At 41.8% G+C, this 18,839-nt stretch overlaps 1 protein-coding gene across 1 annotated transcript in view; it reads right to left on the bottom strand.

Moving 5' to 3' along the window:
* ppp1r16a (protein phosphatase 1, regulatory subunit 16A) overlaps positions 1 to 18,214 on the bottom strand; it is a 30,691-nt gene extending 12,477 nt beyond the window's left edge. Inside the window, exons 1-3 of the mRNA XM_084048598.1 lie at positions 18,137 to 18,214; positions 3,901 to 5,132; positions 1,341 to 1,411 (exon numbers count right to left, since the gene is read on the bottom strand). Of these exons, the coding sequence (XP_083904724.1) occupies positions 1,341 to 1,411; positions 3,901 to 4,147 (318 nt within the window). The 5' untranslated portion in view covers positions 4,148 to 5,132; positions 18,137 to 18,214. The remainder of the gene's footprint in view (positions 1 to 1,340; positions 1,412 to 3,900; positions 5,133 to 18,136) is intronic.
* Between the last annotated feature and the right edge of the window lie 625 nt (positions 18,215 to 18,839).

Here is an 18,839-nt window from a genome sequence, read left to right as displayed (position 1 = left end):
TAGTTGCGTGCCAGTGTTGCGTACCAAAAATAGCCGATTAAATTACAAGCTCACCACGTGACGCATTGTGAGCTTGTAGATCGACTATTTTTGGTGCATGACACCGGCATGCAACTATTGGAAATATAACTCAGGCTTAAAGGAGAATTTTGGACTAAAGTTTTATTACCTTTTCTATGATGTTATGATATCTTAGGATGAATGGTACAGTAGAAAAAATTCATAACTCCACCCGTGGTCAGCCACAGCTTAAAAAGGTGCGCGAATAGGCCTTAGGTTAGATCACATATTTCAATAGCTTTTTTTTTGTTTTTTTTGTGAAAGATCTGACGTTCATAGTGACAGAACTGTCCAAAAAAAAAACAGAAGTCTCGCTAGACGAGATTTCAATTTCGTCTAGCGAGACTTCTGTTTTTTTTTTTTTTTTTTGGTTGCATAGTGTTCTGTCACTATGAACATCAGATCTCACCAAAAAAAAAAAAAAAAAAGCTATTAACACATCCACCGCCAAGGGCTAATCTCATAATGTACTCACCACTGCCAAGGTTTTATTGTTGTTTTTTGTTTTTTTCAAGTCGCCATAGGCCCCGTTAAAATCCTTTAGATTGCGCGATCCACTGTTTGTAAACAACCTCCACATGTCCCTTTGTGTACTCGTCGAGACGGCGTGTCAAGCGGAGCCGCCATGTTTGAGTTCTCACCGTTTATGTTAACATGGGAAATGCGAGGAGGAAAAACTACACTGGTTTTATAATGGTTTTAGTGGTGCCACTTAGAATGAAGGCCGACGGGAAACAAAAAACAGGAAATTACTTCCAGGTCACTTCCGGTGGTGTTACACTGAAAATGGTCCCCCTAGAAAATTGAAAAAAAAAAAAAAATCGAAAAAAAGGAAAAAACACCCGCACCGTAGGACTACGGTTTCGGATCTTAACAGTTGGATTTAACGGACCGTAGGACTACGTTCTTCGCGGTTAATGTGTTAAAATATGTGATCTAACCTAAGGCGTATCCGCTTCAACTGTAAGTGAGATTCCCCATTCAAGTGAATGAGGCAGCTTAGAGGGCTTTTAAGCTCTGGCGGACCAGGGGTGGAGTTATGAAATTTTTCTACTGTACCATTCATCCTAAGATATCATAACATCATAGAAAAGGTAATAAAACTTTAGTCCAAAATTCTCCTTTAAGGGTTAGGGTGAAAAATGGCTTAAGAGGTCAATATTGATATCCTCATAAGTATAGTAATACAAATGTGTGTGTGTGTGTGTGTGTGTGTGTGTGTGTGTGTGTGTGTGTGTGTGTGTGTGTGTGTGTGTGTGTGTGTGTGTGTGTGTGTATACCTGATGCAGGGCTGTGAGTCCATCCTCGTTGTACAGGTCTGGGCTGACTCCACTGTTAAGCAGCTGCCTCACTATAAAGAACACATGCACACGTTTACTTTGCGTCTTCACGGGCAATGCTTCATTAGAATTTCCATTTTTACTCAACCTGCTGGCTAAAGCTATGGCTAACCACCACAACTAATCTCAAAATCCATATCCCTAAAAAGTAACCTTAACTTTAACCTCTCACCCAAACCCAAAATACAAATGTTTAATTCTAACCCCAACCTCAATCTTTTGTTGTTTTTTACACATTACTTTTCAGGCTTCTATTGGAGCCTTTATTTCTGACAGGTACAGTGTAGAGCAAGAGTATGCAACCGTAGGCACAGGTGCCACCATTGGCACGGGAGAGGGTAATCACTGGAGTGTGAGAGAGAGAGAGAGAGAGAGAAGATTTCCCCCCTCTTTTTTAAATAATGAATTCAATGAATTAAATGTATTCCATTCATTTAGGTTCCCAATGCGTCGGCAAGCGAATTACCTCTTACCTCCTGCACGCAATCCTTCATCCTATTCACACAGCCTATTATATTTAGTTTTACACCTCAAAACCTGTGGCTTACAGTAAGTCACATGCCTGCTCGCAATGAAGGCTCAGAGAACAATGGAAAAAATGACAAAGTAAGCTAAAATAGATGTTTGGCATTCCAGCCCACATGGACAGACAAATACGATTTTGTTATATGTTTAGGTCTTGGAAATGTTGTTTGAACGTCCAGTGTTAAGCGCCACTTAAAGTAAACATGAGGGGTCTTGCAAAGATCAAGCGGACAAGGCGACGTCAATCAATCAACCGCGCAGCTCTATGTCCAGGTATGCGAACTCTGAACTCTGATGAATAAGAGCTAGGAGAAGTTATTGCTCTGAGTCAAATGACCATTACAATGTCCTGTCATGTGAAAGGAAATGTTTTTTTTAAATGGCCGCGTCTAAAAAAAATTAAATCCTAAAAAAAAATTGGAAAAAAATATTTAAAAAATAATTTTCATGATTTTTCAAAAATAGCAGATATACAAGCTCGTAGCGCGGCACTCGGTGCCGCGCTATGAGCTTGTATATCTGCTATTTTTGAATAGCCAAAGACATCTAAAGTGACACAGATGCGTTCCAGGTATCAATGGGTTAATGTTGATATGGCACACTGACTATTAAGAAAATAAAAGCGCTTCATGTCAAAAAGGTTGCTGACCCCTGGTGCAGGCACAGCAAACACGGAAGGAGCGTAGGGGAGTGACATGCAGCTAATGGTCCGGCTGGCCGGGAATCGAACTGGGGCCCCGCTGTCAGACATTAGACTCTACTGTCTGACAGCCACAGCCACAGGCTCTAATGATTAGAGCCTGTGGTATGCACACACTAACCTTTCAGCTAGCAGTTCGGCCCTAAAAATCTTTCTTAACCATCGAAATGACCCTTTTCTGATGAGGGCCAGAAAAGGGTTAGTATGGAAATCTTTGGTCGTAGCTAGTGGGTTGTAAAACAAAAGACACACTCCTTTGACTCACTGGGCAGAGACTCTTCTTCATAAACATAAATTATACTTGGCACATATTCAACGGCCATAACAAGATACTAGTTAAGTTTATCATGTGGGTTTGGCTGTGTGTATCCATGCATCTGTGTGTGCACATGTGCATGAGTGCACACGCCTTCATCCCACAGCAGACAATAAAGCCATTGAAAGCCAAACGCCCTGACCTGATAAGTTTGAAAGCGATGTTGTATCTGTATGATGCATCACTTCATTTGGAATCTGAGTTTTAGCGACATTTGTTTTAAGTGGCCCTATTTCACACTTGTCGTACAATGGTGTCATGCAGCGGAAATAGCCCATCTAGAAGCTCACAACGTGTCGCTTCAAGTTCTGAGCACGGCAATTTTTACTGCCTTCACTTACAAAAATGTATTAATAGAGATACAATGTTTCGGTCACTCGGATTTGCCTGATGAAGGTCCGAGTGACCGAAACGTTGCATCTCTATTCATACATTTTTATAAGTGAAGACAGTGTGCTGTACTCCCCCTTCATTTCCTCGTCAAGTAGGTGTGCAAAAGAACCCTTTTCTTCTAAGCCTATGCCATGTCCAAAATAGGAGCGCCAGATTGAAACTGGTTAAAGCCATACCACATTAATACCTTTAGTGGGTCAACCTCAAGAGTTTTACTGCATCTCTCACTAAATATCATCTATAGGCCTAATGCCCGAGCTGAACAGTTCACAGGGTTCTCCTCAGAGGCTTTAGCTTGGTTAAAGTGGCAGTGTTAGGTTGGGTTTCACATGGTGGCACAGTAAAGAGTTTAACATCCAGCAAAACCCCAAATCTCTCTCTCTGTGTGTGTGTGTGTGTGTGTGTGTGTGTGTGTGTGTGTGTGTGTGTGTGTGTGTGTGTGTGTGTGTGTGTGTGTGTGTGTGTGTGTGTGTGTGTGTGTGTGTGTGTGTGTGTGTGTGTGTGTGTGTGTGTGTGTGTGTGTGTGTGTGTGTGTGTGTGTGTGTATGTGTGTGTGCGCCTCTCACCCTCCTCCAGGTCGTTGCGTGAGGCAGCCTCCAGCAGGGTGATGGCGTTGGGGAACTTTACTCTGGAGGTGCGAGGCTTCTTCTTGTCCGCCTTGGCTCTGGAGCCCCGGGCGGAGTCCTTCTCCATCTGGTTCCAGCCCTTCAGCTGCTGAGTGCGCCGCTTCTGCGCATGCTTCAGCCGGTCGGTGGCGCTCAGACGGCCCACGGTGGCCATCTCGGCCAGCAGCTCGCCGTGCTCTGCCGCCATGGCCCGCACCGAGTCCGCCGCCGCCGCTCAGTGCTCTCCTAACCGAACTCCTCCACTTCCCCTCTTTTCCACGTCTACCCCGGTTCCCCTAAACTGGGTCCTTGTGTTAGGCCAAAAACTGAGAGTGGGTACCAATCGGGTACCAATTATGTCCAACTCAAAACTGTGGTCGAAATAAAAACTGCGATAATTTTCAAAGCAATATAAAACCAATCCAAAGCATGACATGAATGTTACAAGGTCATGTCACAAATATCTCCATGGTTCCAGAGATAAGCGGCAAGAAGAATAGTGTAAGCTTCTCGTCTCCATGTTCCACAAACTCAGTTCTCTTCCTGTAAAACAAGAATAAAGGTACCGACAACGTCCCCTTATCTCTCTCTCGAGATAAGAAGATGGGTACGAGTCTTAGCCAAAGCCATCCAAGGTGTGGAGTGAAACCGTCTCTCGTTCCTCCCATCCATGTCATCTGTAGGTATCTGGGCCTATAATCCACTGGACTGGAGTGAGACACAGAGAGACATTACTTGCTCCTCAGTCCAGGACTGAACCACCGTCCAATCCATAGTGGTGCTTAAACATCTCCACGACTTAGATCCGAAAGAACACTGAACCTAGGAGAACACATCCTCAGACATGACACAGTTGAATGTCTGCGTGTACAGTGTATACATCCTACAGTAACTGCTACCTCTTGAGCCAGGAAGATCCAGCTCACACTTTCTTACGGAGACTGCAGAGGTGTAACTCCACCAGGAACGGGGCTACAAAAAGGGAACATTCACCGGGACGCACAAGGCTCGATTCAGTGACGCAGGGGTTACAGGGTTATTCCATAAGGCAGCTTGTTGTTGTACAGAAGTTTCTCTCAACTCCGTTGACGTGTCTCCGGGAGAAGAAGAGGGCTTGGTGCAAAAACAACTTGGGTTCTCACGGATTCATTCATCCCTTTGGTTTTTATTCTCTTTTTGTTTTAATTTCACACCTGGGAAGGAGAGAGAGAAAAGATAAAGAGAGAGAATGAGAGTGCTGTGTTTCAGTTACAGTATAATGTACACACACCGTGCTACCAATCCTGTTATCTTTAACCCCTACAACCCCCCTCCTCCCAACTCCCTCCTCTCCCACTCCTCTCCTGGAGGAAACCGGAGACGGTGGGAGGCTTTTCATTAATGATTGACGTGCCCTGCAGTAAGAGGTGGTGCAGCGTTGCCGCCGGCATGCGCGCTGGCTGGCTGGCTGGGCAGGACTTGAGAGACACCGGCACGTTATGAGGAAGTGGGTTTAACGGTTAGCATGCGCCCACAGTTCGGTGCAAAGTTCTCTAACCGCGACACCCTCCCGTCGCGCGAGCCCCCCCCCTCCCTCCCCCTCTATCTCACTCCCTCCCTCTTGCTGCCAGGCAGGTTGCAACGGGGCTTGCATGCTCCGCTCTTTCCAGGTACTTCATCCATTATTTAGGTCCCGGGCCTGCGAGCGCTGAGAGGAAGGTCAACTAGACACACTCAGAGAGATAGGGAGAGTGAATTTACAATTGACAAGGCAGTGGCAGAGGTAGGCTGGATTAACGCGCATAACCTAACTCCATATGCAAAAAGGGGCGTCTTGGTATCGAGACGACCCTAGCTCGCCGTAAATCACCTGACACAAAGGCAAACAGACCAATGGGGAACTTGTAATAGCTAGGTTAGGTTACAAGGATTCCTCATAAAAAGGTGTTCTGCCTGATTTATATTTGGTTGTACATTGTATCACACACCAAAAATAGCAGATCAACAACCTCACAACGCAATGAACGCATCGCATTTTTTATTTATTTTACTTTCACACAACTAAGTATAAATCAGGCTTTAAGGGCCGTCCACACCAAGCACTATAACTGTAACCATAAAGACAGTTTTAAAACTATATCTAGTAAATATTCCACAACTATAATGACTACAGTAGTGAACGATTTAGAGTTAGTGCTTGGTGTGGACGGCCGTTTATGCAGGTTGGTGCTACAGAATGGGTGAAATATCATGAGGGTCTGAGACACAGGTTTCCCAGATTTCTTGCCAATAAAATTCAAATCAACTTTTTCCATGACTACTGCACCTGCAGCAAAAACCATGACTAACACCGTCTGTGTTTATGTCCACATGCTACATTTCTTGTTTTTGCTCGCCAACACTATCAGACTACTATCAGATCAGAATGCGTTTGTACAATCAAAAATGTTGTTGGACTTGCTAAATCTTCACTTGTGCACCTGCAGGAAAGGCTTTGTTCTGTTACAGGCCTCTTTATAGACCTTTCAATGTGTGAACACCTTGAAACTGAAGGCACCCAGATCGACTGTTGGACTGACAATGTGACTAGTGGTGCATAAAACAAGCCTGATACTGTATAGTGTCAGCAGGTCAAGTGGCATTAATTTTGGCTGAGGTCACTAATTAAGACAAGCCGGCACATAAACACTGGCATTGATGACAAGACATAGAGCGAAGTCTAAAGGAGTTGAAGGTTCAACGCAAAAACTCAAAATCATTAAGTTATTTTAAAATAAATATCATAATGATGTATGTATTAGACCTGCTCCGGGGACAGACAGACTTGGTGTCATTTGACTATTTTTATGTGCTTAGCCTTTCTTTTGTCAGTGCCAACAATGTAAGGATTTCCTTAGATTCAGGCAATATGTTATCATTTCCCCATAGACCCATGAATTGGTGGCCAGCGACAAAGATTACTCAAATAAAATTGACCAAGATAAACAAGAGTTTACACCACACACCAGAGAGCCAGATATAGGTATGAACATATTCATTTCATGTGCTGATAACCTGAAAACCTTATCTTCCTTATATAAGACCAGCAAGTTCTAATCTACATCTTTTCTTAAAGGGCAAAAGGAAAGGTTTGTAACGGTTAGACTTTGCCTCCTGCAATCGACAAAGCACTCAGTGAAGAACAGGTGGGGTTAAGTCACGGTGTCGCTAAGCTAATCTCCTCTCTGAAGAGACTTTTCAACCACAGTGAACAAATGAAAAGGGAAACATGATTTGGGCGTTTTGTGGGGCTTTGAAGGGTGAAAGGGAAGGAGACTTGCAGCAATCCCTTAGGAACTTTAGCTGTTGTATTAGAGGGATAATGTCTTTACACTTACACAGCATCAGAAAGAATGCTGGAAGAAACGCTGGAATGTTAATGTTTGAGTAGTGAAGCTCAAAACTGTGACAAACTTTTTTATGAACTGATAAGCTGCTATTGGTGATATTATGCTATATGAGTGGTGTATTGTTAATTAGCATGGTATGGGATCCAGTATGCTTTTTAAATTCTGCTGAGCAGGCTAGCAGTTGCCCTTTTGGCTTCAGTTTAATGGGCTAGTAGAAAGTCACTGAACTGTTGCATGGACTTTCTTATTCAATGTTTTGGTCCATTTTTACATGGTCTTTTATGCATTGTCTGTCCTGAATGAGCATTTACTGGAGCTGGCATTGCTAGACTTCCCTTTGTTACAGCGGTCTGCTTTGTTCCCTTTTGCAGCAACTTGTAACATTGCTATGTTATCATTACTGTATTTAAAGCTAGACCATAGCATTGCCCTGGCCTTGTTAGTCATATTCAGTCGCTGCACTAGTCGGGACTTTTTCATGACGTTCTCCTCATTGGCTGTCCTTTAAGCCAGTACACCATGCTTTCTCATACTCTGAACGGGTGTAAGAGCTCTGGTCACAGAATTCAGCGCAACACTCGCTAATTTACCGTCGCCAACTTACAGTAGACACAGACACACGCTACTCTTCACCCGCTGGCAAGCGTTTAAATGATTCAATACGTTTTTCACGCAAACTAAAGCAAGGGAAATGAACTAAAAATAGCGGGCAAAAGGGCAACATTCATGCACTCTTACAGGCACAAACAATCCACCATCTAACTGTAAACATAAACAAAAAGAACGTAGCACTACTAGGCTTCTAATAAAAACAGCAGTATAGCAAATCACAGAGACATAGCAAATGTCATTCTTATTAATCTATTAATTCTTATCTAATATAATTCTGACCTGAGCACTTCATTGCAGCTGCAGAGTTTCTATAATGATCTAATAATTGAACAATTTGGTTCTTGCTCTGGACCTTTTAAGTCAACTTTAGATGTGAAAGGGAGCTAAATTTAACTCTTGAGTTTAAGATTTTGTTTAGTAAGATGCAAGAGTCAGTACTTTAAGGATTTTAGCTTGGCACAAGCTGGTAGGCTATAATATGACTTTGTCATTCTTGTATTATCTATACTTGCGTTTAAAGTACCCTACAGGTTACTGCTAGGGATAAAGAAACCCACATTTTGTATCAATCCAAGTCTAATCACAGACACATTTCTTACTCGTTATTGTTTGATGCAATTTTATTTTTACCTTATTTTGCATAGCAATCTCTCATTACAAATGAATGAGCATCCTTCCATAAAAAAAAAGAAAATAGTTCAAACAAAGGAGAGATCTGCTGACATCCTGGATGTGAGTCTCTTGTGATCTGAATCACACATCAGTGGTGACCACTTTTTATTTAAAACCGGTTTCCTCTGTTTGCCAACCCGCCTCAGAGCAAAGGGCTCCACCTGACCTTGGCTGTGTTGCATGTACATTATGTCAGACCTGATATATCTACCACCTACGACCTCCAGGTCATTCTGCTAATAGCCATTAACACACGGAATGGAGCGGATAGGCTTTGAAGTTTAGTCTGGTTACTGGTATACATGACCATACACTGACAGTTAAACGTTTTTTTTTTGGCTCCAAGAACACACCCAAATGTACACATACACACATAGCTAAGTTACAGACCGAGGCCTTTCTGATATATTGTTACTGGGGACATCGGTGACTTTAAACAGACTTGTGCTGGAGTGCAGTGATGCATTTTCCTACATTTTGAACCACAACCACTTAATTATATGTTGTTGACCGGGGTCCCCCAGGGATCTATACTTGGGCCCCAACTCCCCCCCCTAGACCAAATCTCTTTGCTGAAAACAGCTGAATCTCTTTGCTGAAAACAGCTGATCGACAAGCTCACAACAATGTGTGCCAATGTAATGTGAGTTGCCTATTTTCCACCTTGATGTTCTCCTATTTTGATAGGACATGCCCAGAATATGGACGCTAGGGTTTGTGTGGTTAAACCTCAACGTTATGACAATTCAGCTTCTGAAAGCAGTTCCTCACTGTGGGTCTGGGCAGGACCATTCTTTGGTCAAACATAGTACAATCCTCCTAAGTATAATTTGAACTCTTGAGTGTAAAAATGGACCTGTCCATTTGGGTCCACTTTTGCAGATTGAGCTAAATTAAGAACTTATAAGGGTCCATTTGGGTCCATTCTTAGACTCTCATGGTTAACGATTAGCAAGGACGATTAGCAAGGACCCCAACGGAAACAAGTCCGCAAGGACATTTATAATACTTTTAGACAAAAGTATTATAAATGTAACTGTGTTGTTTAACATTCTTTTGCCTAATAAAAAATGCAATCAATCAATCAAACGCTGAGGACTTTACTGTGTAATGAAGCCAACACTGTAGTCTGGAGCAGTGGTTCTCAACCTGGGGGTCGCAACCCCTAGGGGGGTCGCCAAATAATTTGGGGGGGTCGCCAGATTTTTGGGTGAATTTGAAAAAAAAAGAAAAAAAAAGTTTTTTTTTTTTTTTTTTTTTACAAAATATTTTTTTTATGTTATCATTAATTCATGTTTTATCAGTTAATTTACTCAATTTACCCACTTTTTGCAAAAATGTTTTGATAATAAACAATTATCAAATAACCTATTATAATTAAATAACCTTCGCGCGCGCGAACGGGACCGCACGCGGGGGGTCGCGGGAAATAATATCATTATTTTGGGGGTCGCGGCCTGAAAAGGTTGAGAACCCCTGGTCTGGAGCAGGATCCCCCAGGGGTCCTTGAAGGGGTTCCAGGGAGTCCCCATTAAATGTTTCAGTAAAGAACCAAATGGAGCCTTGTGCGTCTGCAACTCTGAGAGCTTACAAATGGAACCAAATGAACATTGGCCAAACTGTCAAATTATATAAGAAAGAAGCAAACATTGTGAAAATAGCCGATCTACAAGCTCACAACGCCTGGCGCTGCGAGGCGTTGTGAGCTTGTGGATCGGCTATTTTCAAAATATTTATCTGTGGAACCGAGTCAAACTAAATGTAATGCCTCAACTCCTACAATTCCAAGTGCTTGTCAGGGTGGGGGGTCCCCAGTTCAAATAGGATTATTTTGGGGGGGCGCGGCCTGAAAAGGTTGAGAACCACTGGCCACTGGGGGGGGGGGGGTCCTTGAAATGAATCACTGGTCTGGAGCAGGATGAGAACCTGAGTGAGAGCACCATTAGCCTGGCAGGCTAGGTGCTGCCAGGGTAGCCTGTGTGTGTGACTCTGTGTCAGCTCCATTCAGTGTCATTCTGCTGTCTGGCACCGCGCAGCCTTCCTGACTCATTAACAGGAAACCTGGAGTAATGGTTAATTTATACCCCAAAAAAAATGTCTAGACGCAGAAAATATGGCCTTTTTGTCCTGTCAAACAGCAAGGTACTATAATTCAACGGGGTGTGAATTTGTCTTAAAAGTGCTACTGTTGCCGTATAATCCTGTGAGGTATAGCAGCTCAATGGGCTACTTTAAAAGACAAGTGACATACCCATATTTAGTGAAAACATTTATACTTGGCTGTGAATATCTAACATTCTGTCCTTGTTATTAGTGACAGTGGTGGGCAGCAGAAGCAGAGACGTGTGCCAGTGAGTTCCAACCTCCTACATCTTTTACAAAATGCACGTGTCTGGCAGACACACAGCGTAATTGGTTGGTGGCAAAATATACTGTCTACAAGACCTAGTCTGGCCCATGCATGCAGCCAGACTGAGAAAAGAGGAAGTGTGACCGACCGTGTGGAATCATACCAACTCAGACATCCACATTTAGAAATCTATAAAAGCTACCTTTTTTCAACCACCTGAACCCCAGCATCCATATTCTGGGGGGAAGTTGGGAAACATTAGATTAGCCAAAAATAGCAGATCTACAGTTGTAATTCAGGTCCAGTTCACTGAGGTCTAGAGGGTTTAAGTGGATAAACGTGTGAAAGGAATTGTTACAGGAGATTTAAGGATCTTATATTTTATTATCCATCTGTGGGCGTTAAGGTTCATTTATACTTTGCCGCATGACCCTTTGTAAAACATCGCTTGATATAAAACATTATCTTTATTGGGCACTAAATAAATGAGCCTTTATTGTCCCTCTGCACCCTTCCTAATGACATAACAGGAAGTGCTCCCTAGCTGCCGTGGAAAATAAACATTCCCCAAACAACTGGAATGAATAAGACCTCTATGAGAACACACACACACACACACACACACACACACACACACACACACACACACACACACACACACACACACACACACACACACACACACACACACACACACACACACACACACACACACACACACACACACACACACACACACACACACACACACAATCTGGGTGGTACCTACTGTACCTAGAAGGAAAACTGAACTTACAACTTGTGAGTTACTTAAGCATACAAAACTGCAGTCATTTGAAAATGAAAATATTTTGTGCCAGGGACCCACATAAAGAGAAGATTTGTGTTCATTTTTCAAAATGTTTCAAGACTTCTAAATGTTCCCAAAATAGCAGATCTACAAGCTCACAACTTGTCACAGCCATTTTCGAATAGCCAAAGTATAAAATGGGGCATTAAACTGTTCCTCATTTTGCTGGGAACCCCCATTTTGCTGGGGACCCACTGGAACCCCCTCAAGGACCCCTGAGGGTCCCTGGACTTCACTTTGAGAACCACTGTCATACACAGCCATACAATAATACAATTTATAACTACATCGTGAAATGGAAGACAAATTACTGAACGGGTGTCTAACTGTCTATGTATATATCATACAGCCTATAATATCATTGGTAAGCCTGCAATATAAAAAGTCGAGTTGTCTCTGCACCAAATGCCAAAGCTATTTCCTTCTATGAACCTCACACTTGGCAAAAACATTCAGAGTTGCGAGTCGAGAGCTTGTTTTGGCAGCATGAGTGAGAACATTTTATATAAAAGCTGTTTAGTATCGCCGGCCTAACAAAGCAGTTTGACCTATGGCTGCAGTCTGACACACGTGGCCCCTGCATTCACTGAAACAAACAACAGTTGAGTTTGGTGCTTTCTGGAATGATCCTCCATCCATATTATCTGAACCATTGGCCCTGCAGACTAATTTACTGGAAAGTACTAAATGATGTGGGAGGGAGGGAGGGAGGGAGGGGGGGGGGGTTAGCGGGTTGATTTAGAGGAGCAGGGGTTGTACTTCCTAAGTCCTGTCATGTGTAAAGGCCTATATAATCACTCAACAATCTCAGTAAGACCACATAAGGAGAGAGGGGGGGGGGTTAATGTATGTTGTATGTTCAAAATCTATTTTATTTGTGATTTTACATGCTGAGAGAGATACATACAGAGAGAGAGAGACATACAGACAGAGAGAGAGAGAGAGAGATAGAGAGATAGAGAGAGAGAGAGAGCGAGAGAGAGAGACCATCATCAGGGAGAGCAGGACAGAATTGACATCAGACGAGAGTAAAGCCAAATTCATACTTCGTCATCCGGCCACGTTGCTTGTCGAAAAAGATCGATCTTTAACATAATTTCAGCTGAATATTAGCTATTTTCGCCGTGCGCTGCGGTCGGACGACAAAGTATAAATTAGCCATTAACCTACTGTATAGAGACCAGTGTTTCTCAAAGTGGGGTTCATGGACCCTCAGGGTTCCTGAGGTAGCTCCAAATGGACCCTTGCAGGTCTGTAACTCTTGAGAGTGTAACAAATGGAACCAAATGGACCCTTATGGGGTCGATTTGGTTCAGTTTGTTACACTCTCAGAGTTATGGGGGGTCCTTGACATAACCCCCCCCCCCCCCAAAAAAAAGAAAACCTTGCAGAGGACAGGAAGAGCAAGAGGATACAGGCCTGGAGGAAAGAGAGGAAAGGAGAGAGAGAGGAATAATGAGTAAGAGAAGGAAGGATGAGGAGGAGACGGAGAGGCTGTAGCCTGCATGAACTCCCCTCACTGCCTCTACCCAGGAAGTGTGTGTGTGTGTGTGTGTGTGTGTGTGTGTGTGTGTGTGTGTGTGTGTGTGTGTGTGTGTGTGTGTGTGTGTGTGTGTGTGTGTGTGTGTGTGTGTGTGTGTGGGGGGGGGGGGGGACACGTTCAGGAAACACAGAGCAGGAAGAGACATGCAGGGAAAATGCAAATATACATAAACAATGCCCGTAGAGTAGAGTGGCGAATATTAACATTAACATCCTCCTTTCATTCATAATAATGTACATGCATGCATGCGCAATCACACATATACACACACTCCCACATACTGTATATACACACACAGCTTAAATACTTACACAACCCCATAGTTAATAAGACTCATTTGGCAAGTAATTTGGGAACAGGAGGATAACGCATTCTTTCTCACACACACACACACACACACACACACACACACACACACACACACACACACACACACACACACACACACACACACACACACACACACACACACACACACACACACACACACACACACACACACACACACACACACACACACACACACACGATTAGGGCTGCAACAGTAAATTGAACTAATTGATTTAATGGATTATATAAAAGATTTAGGCCTAATAGGTCAAAGCTTTTTTTTTTTAAACTCACAACGTGTTGCATCGACAAAGTATAAAATAACGCATAAGTGGTAAATTGATATATAAATATTATGATTAAACACGCTTTACAGAATAATCAACAGAATAATCGCAGCAAACAATAATGAATAGTTACAGCCCTACTCTCTACGCTTTGTCTGATATATTGTGCACAATGGTACAGGGTAGCACTGAGATGGTTAAAATGAGTTTTTAGTGGACATAGGAATTTGACAGCTCATTCATGACTCAGCACTTCACAAATACAGAAACAAACAACACCAAATATAGACTGCTTTGGTGAAGTTCTGGCATGATGGACGTATACAAGTCTTTTTTTTTTTTTTACAAAATATTTTTTTTATGTTATCATTAATTCATGTTTTATCAGTTAATTTACTCAATTTACCCACTTTTTGCAAAAATGTTTTGATAATAAACAATTATCAAATAACCTATTATAATTAAATAACCTTCGCGCGCGCGAACGGGACCGCACGCGGGGGGTCGCGGGAAATAATATCATTATTTTGGGGGTCGCGGCCTGAAAAGGTTGAGAACCCCTGGTCTGGAGCAGGATCCCCCAGGGGTCCTTGAAGGGGTTCCAGGGAGTCCCCATTAAATGTTTCAGTAAAGAACCAAATGGAGCCTTGTGCGTCTGCAACTCTGAGAGCTTACAAATGGAACCAAATGAACATTGGCCAAACTGTCAAATTATATAAGAAAGAAGCAAACATTGTGAAAATAGCCGATCTACAAGCTCACAACGCCTGGCGCTGCGAGGCGTTGTGAGCTTGTGGATCGGCTATTTTCAAAATATTTATCTGTGGAACCGAGTCAAACTAAATGTAATGCCTCAACTCCTACAATTCCAAGTGCTTGTCAGGGTGGGGGGTCCCCAGTTCAAAGTATAAAATAACGCATAAGTGGTAAATTGATATATAAATATTATGATTAAACACGCTTTACAGAATAATCAACAGAATAATCGCAGCAAACAATAATGAATAGTTACAGCCCTACTCTCTACGCTTTGTCTGATATATTGTGCACAATGGTACAGGGTAGCACTGAGATGGTTAAAATGAGTTTTTAGTGGACATAGGAATTTGACAGCTCATTCATGACTCAGCACTTCACAAATACAGAAACAAACAACACCAAATATAGACTGCTTTGGTGAAGTTCTGGCATGATGGACGTATACAAGTCTTTATGAAATGACAACAACTTGGCAGAGTTCCAAGGTGGTTTATAAGTTCATTTAACCACTTGAACTTGCCCTATTCTGTGGGGAACATCCGGCAAAAATAGCAGATCGTCTATTTCTGGCAAAGTTGCAACTCAGGTCTGTTTTACTAATAGAGGGTTTGAATGGTTAACTCACTGGGAACTCACCCACGTAGACTTGTAGATCTGCTATTTTCACTATTATTTATATTTTTGGAAAATTTCAATACAGTAATGCATTGATATAAAAAATTAAATGTACTTTGTAATTTGTACTTTTGAATACCCTAGTAATTTTTTTAAAGCAAGTACTCCAGTACTGTAACTCAAGTACAAATTTGAAATACTGTAGCAACTTTCAATTTGTAGTTGAGTAACATTTGATCAGGAGTCTCTATACGTCCTTTGTCCACCACTGAACATATTAATATATCACTTTAGATTCAAATCATTGTGTTTATTGGAGAGGTACGGCTGTCCAATAAACACATTATGATTCTAATCTGAAGTGATATTGATTTTATGTTTTTTATTGTTTTATTGTTTCATTTGATGTATGATGATTTGTATGTACTCTATGAACCCTCTGTGTCTGAAATCAATTTGAATATAATTTTATAACATATATATAAATAAAGAATATATTTTAATCTGCGCTCAGTGTGTAATGAAGTTTATTTATGATGCACAAAGCAAAGTTTTCACCTGAGTTGGCTCTGGACTTGGACTTCTTTTATCCCTCTACACCAGCTCTCTTTCCAAAACATAGAAAGCTTGCTAAATCTACAAGTTTACGATGCGTTGTGAGCTTGTAGATCAGCTATTTTTGGCTAATGCCCCCCCCCCCCCCGCCCCGAATATGGATGCTGGGGTTCAAGTGATTATAGGAGACCAAAACCCTGAGAGAATTGAATCTCAAATATGGAAGAAATCTTCTCTGTACTGATTAGCCTAATATGGTTGGACTATTGTTTATGGTCTTTGCACTTTTACTAAACCTCAATAAAATAAAATAATAATAAGATGTACAGGGTTCAGAAAACATTGTCTCTATTGTTAAGGATGACGTCACAGATTTGGATTCCTGTAAAGATCACAAGGTTACAGTGAACAACAATGTGCATACAGTATAGGCTACAATGTTGCAATGTATAATCTAGGTTTTTATGATAATCTCAAGGACCTTTATATGGACTATACAGCTACAAATGTGCACGTGACATTGCTAATCAATGATTTGTAATCTCTACTGAGTTCTGATGTCCACTAGTTCAGAGGTTTTGTGAGGTCCAGGCCAGGGATCCACAGTGGTCCTTTATATCAGTGGTTCTCAAACGTCAAGGACCCCCAAATTGATAAGACCCCCATCTGAAAATATGTTGTACCAGGGTCAGGGACCCCCAGAAGCAAAGATTTGTGTTCAAAATGTTCATTAATGTTCAAGATTTTTGAAAAAATAGCAGATATACAAGCTCATATACAAGCTCTATGAGCTTGTATATCTGCTATTTTTTAATAGCCAACGTATAAAAGGTTAAAGTGGTTAAAATGATTGTGATGCTATGTTAACTACTTTTGCTGCGGACCCCCTGGAACCCCCCAAGGACCCCTGGGGGTCCCGGACCCCACTTTGAGATAGCGTGGCACCGAGTGCCGCACTATGAGCTTGTAGATCTGCTATTTTTGAAACATTTTGGCACATTTTGAGATGGGGGGTCCGGAGTCAAATACATATCATTTTGGGGGTCCTTGACATGAAAAAGTTTGAGAACCACTGCCCTAGTTAACGGGCATCTTCAATGGAAATGTCAACATTTTATAGAGGGCTATAAATTGTGAAAACGATGAACACATGGCCATACAAGTTGACCTGTCAAATAAACAACTTCCCATTCCTGCAATGGTGGGAAAGGTACTCACTTTTTTGTTACTTAAGTAAAAGTTTCAATACCACAATGAAGAAATCCTCAGTTACAGACAGTAAAAGTAAAAGTCTGGTGTTAAAAAAATACTTGAGTTAAGTAAGAGTACAAAAGTATTGGCATCAAAATGTACATAAAGTACCAAAAGTAAAAGTACTCATTATGCAGAATGTCTCAAGTTTTTCTCAAGTTTCATTATGTATAAGAAATGTACATCTTTTGAAAATAGCAGATCTACAAGCTCAAAATTGTGAGCTTGTATATTTTCAAATAGCCATATATAGCCAGGGCTGAAGTAGTTAATGTATGTTTTGTAACAATAATTCAAATCTAGAAAGCAACTAGTAACTAAAGTTGTCAAATAATTGTTGTGGAGTAAAAAGTACAATATTTGCCTCTTAGATGTAGTGGAGTAGAAGTAAAAGTATTGAATATTGGACATACTCAAGTAAAAGTAAAAAATACCTAAAAATGTTTACTTAAGTTAAATACAGTACTTGAGTACATGTACTTAGTTACTTTCCACCACTGCATTCGTGAGATGTGTTTCTTCGCAGTGACAGTCGGGTAAAAAATAAATCAGCAATAGAATGAGCTGCATCAAAATAACACTCTGTATAATTTAGTGTCATAGGATTATTATTCTGGCCTGAACGCAGCAGATAGATTAACCAGCGCTCTGCCAACCGCACGCTCAACAGGTGGTTTAAAACACGTCAACCACCCGCTTCCATTCATTCATAAAACACATTTAACACATTAAAATCATCTTAACACCGTTCAGGTATAATATAAACCATAATGTCCTACAGACAGGCGCTACCAGCTAAGTTAGCTTTCTGTGACGTTGGCTTGACGATGTATATAGGCTTTTATTCCACATAAGAGGCGAGAGTTGGCGATGTTATTTATAAGCGGATGAAATATGTATTCATTTAACTCATAGGAACATGGAGACAGAGCAAAAACAGGGTCCATGGAGGGACGAAGGAATACATGAAACAACAAACATGTCTTTTTTTCTGTTTGCTCTTACCTGTTGAGTCGGTGTTGTGTTGGCCGGAGTGTCAGCAGGTCTGCTGCCTCAGTGTGAAACTGAATCAGCTGCTGGCTGAGTGCTGTTCTGTTCCCTCAGGGGAAAAGCTTCACCATAACAACCAGAGCCAACGGCCGCCACTCCTCCCTTCCTGGCTGCACCACGGGGCAGTGGCCGCGAGAGGGCGACGTCGTTCCAATCTGTGGCTCTGCCCTTTCCTTTCCTTCCTGCACTGCGGGGCAGTGGCCGCGAGAGGGCAACGTTGTTAGATTTCAAGCCCACAATGGGCTTGTAGATCGGCTATTTTCAAATAGCCTAGGTATAAAGCAGAGCTAAAGTGGTTAATGTATGTTTTATAATGTAATAATTTTATTTCTGCAAAGTAACTAGTAACTAAACTTTTCAAATAATTGTAGTGGAGTAAAAGTTACAATATTTGCCTCTGAGATGTATGTAGTGGAGTAGCCCCTACGGAACCTCTCCCTCCGCTATGTAGCTCCGAGATGAGGTCCCTCTTTAGTTTCTGCCGTATGCTGTAGGCCTTGTCGCACATTTTCCACTTTACATGTTTCTTACCCCTTTCTGCACATCGTATCCAAAAAGTAAAGCATTTGCGCCACTCTCTCAGATGTTTTAAATTTTAGCTGGCAATAAAATCTATCTAACGAGTTGAAGAAAGTATTTAATTTGCCTCGGTTTTCAT

The sequence above is a fragment of the Gymnoscopelus microlampas genome (genome assembly GCF_963454915.1).
Source record: "Gymnoscopelus microlampas genome assembly, chromosome: 22".
Taxonomy (NCBI): Eukaryota; Metazoa; Chordata; class Actinopteri; order Myctophiformes; family Myctophidae; genus Gymnoscopelus; species Gymnoscopelus microlampas.
The sequence above is the reverse complement of the archived record's forward strand: the minus strand, read 5'-3'. Positions and strand labels throughout refer to the sequence as shown.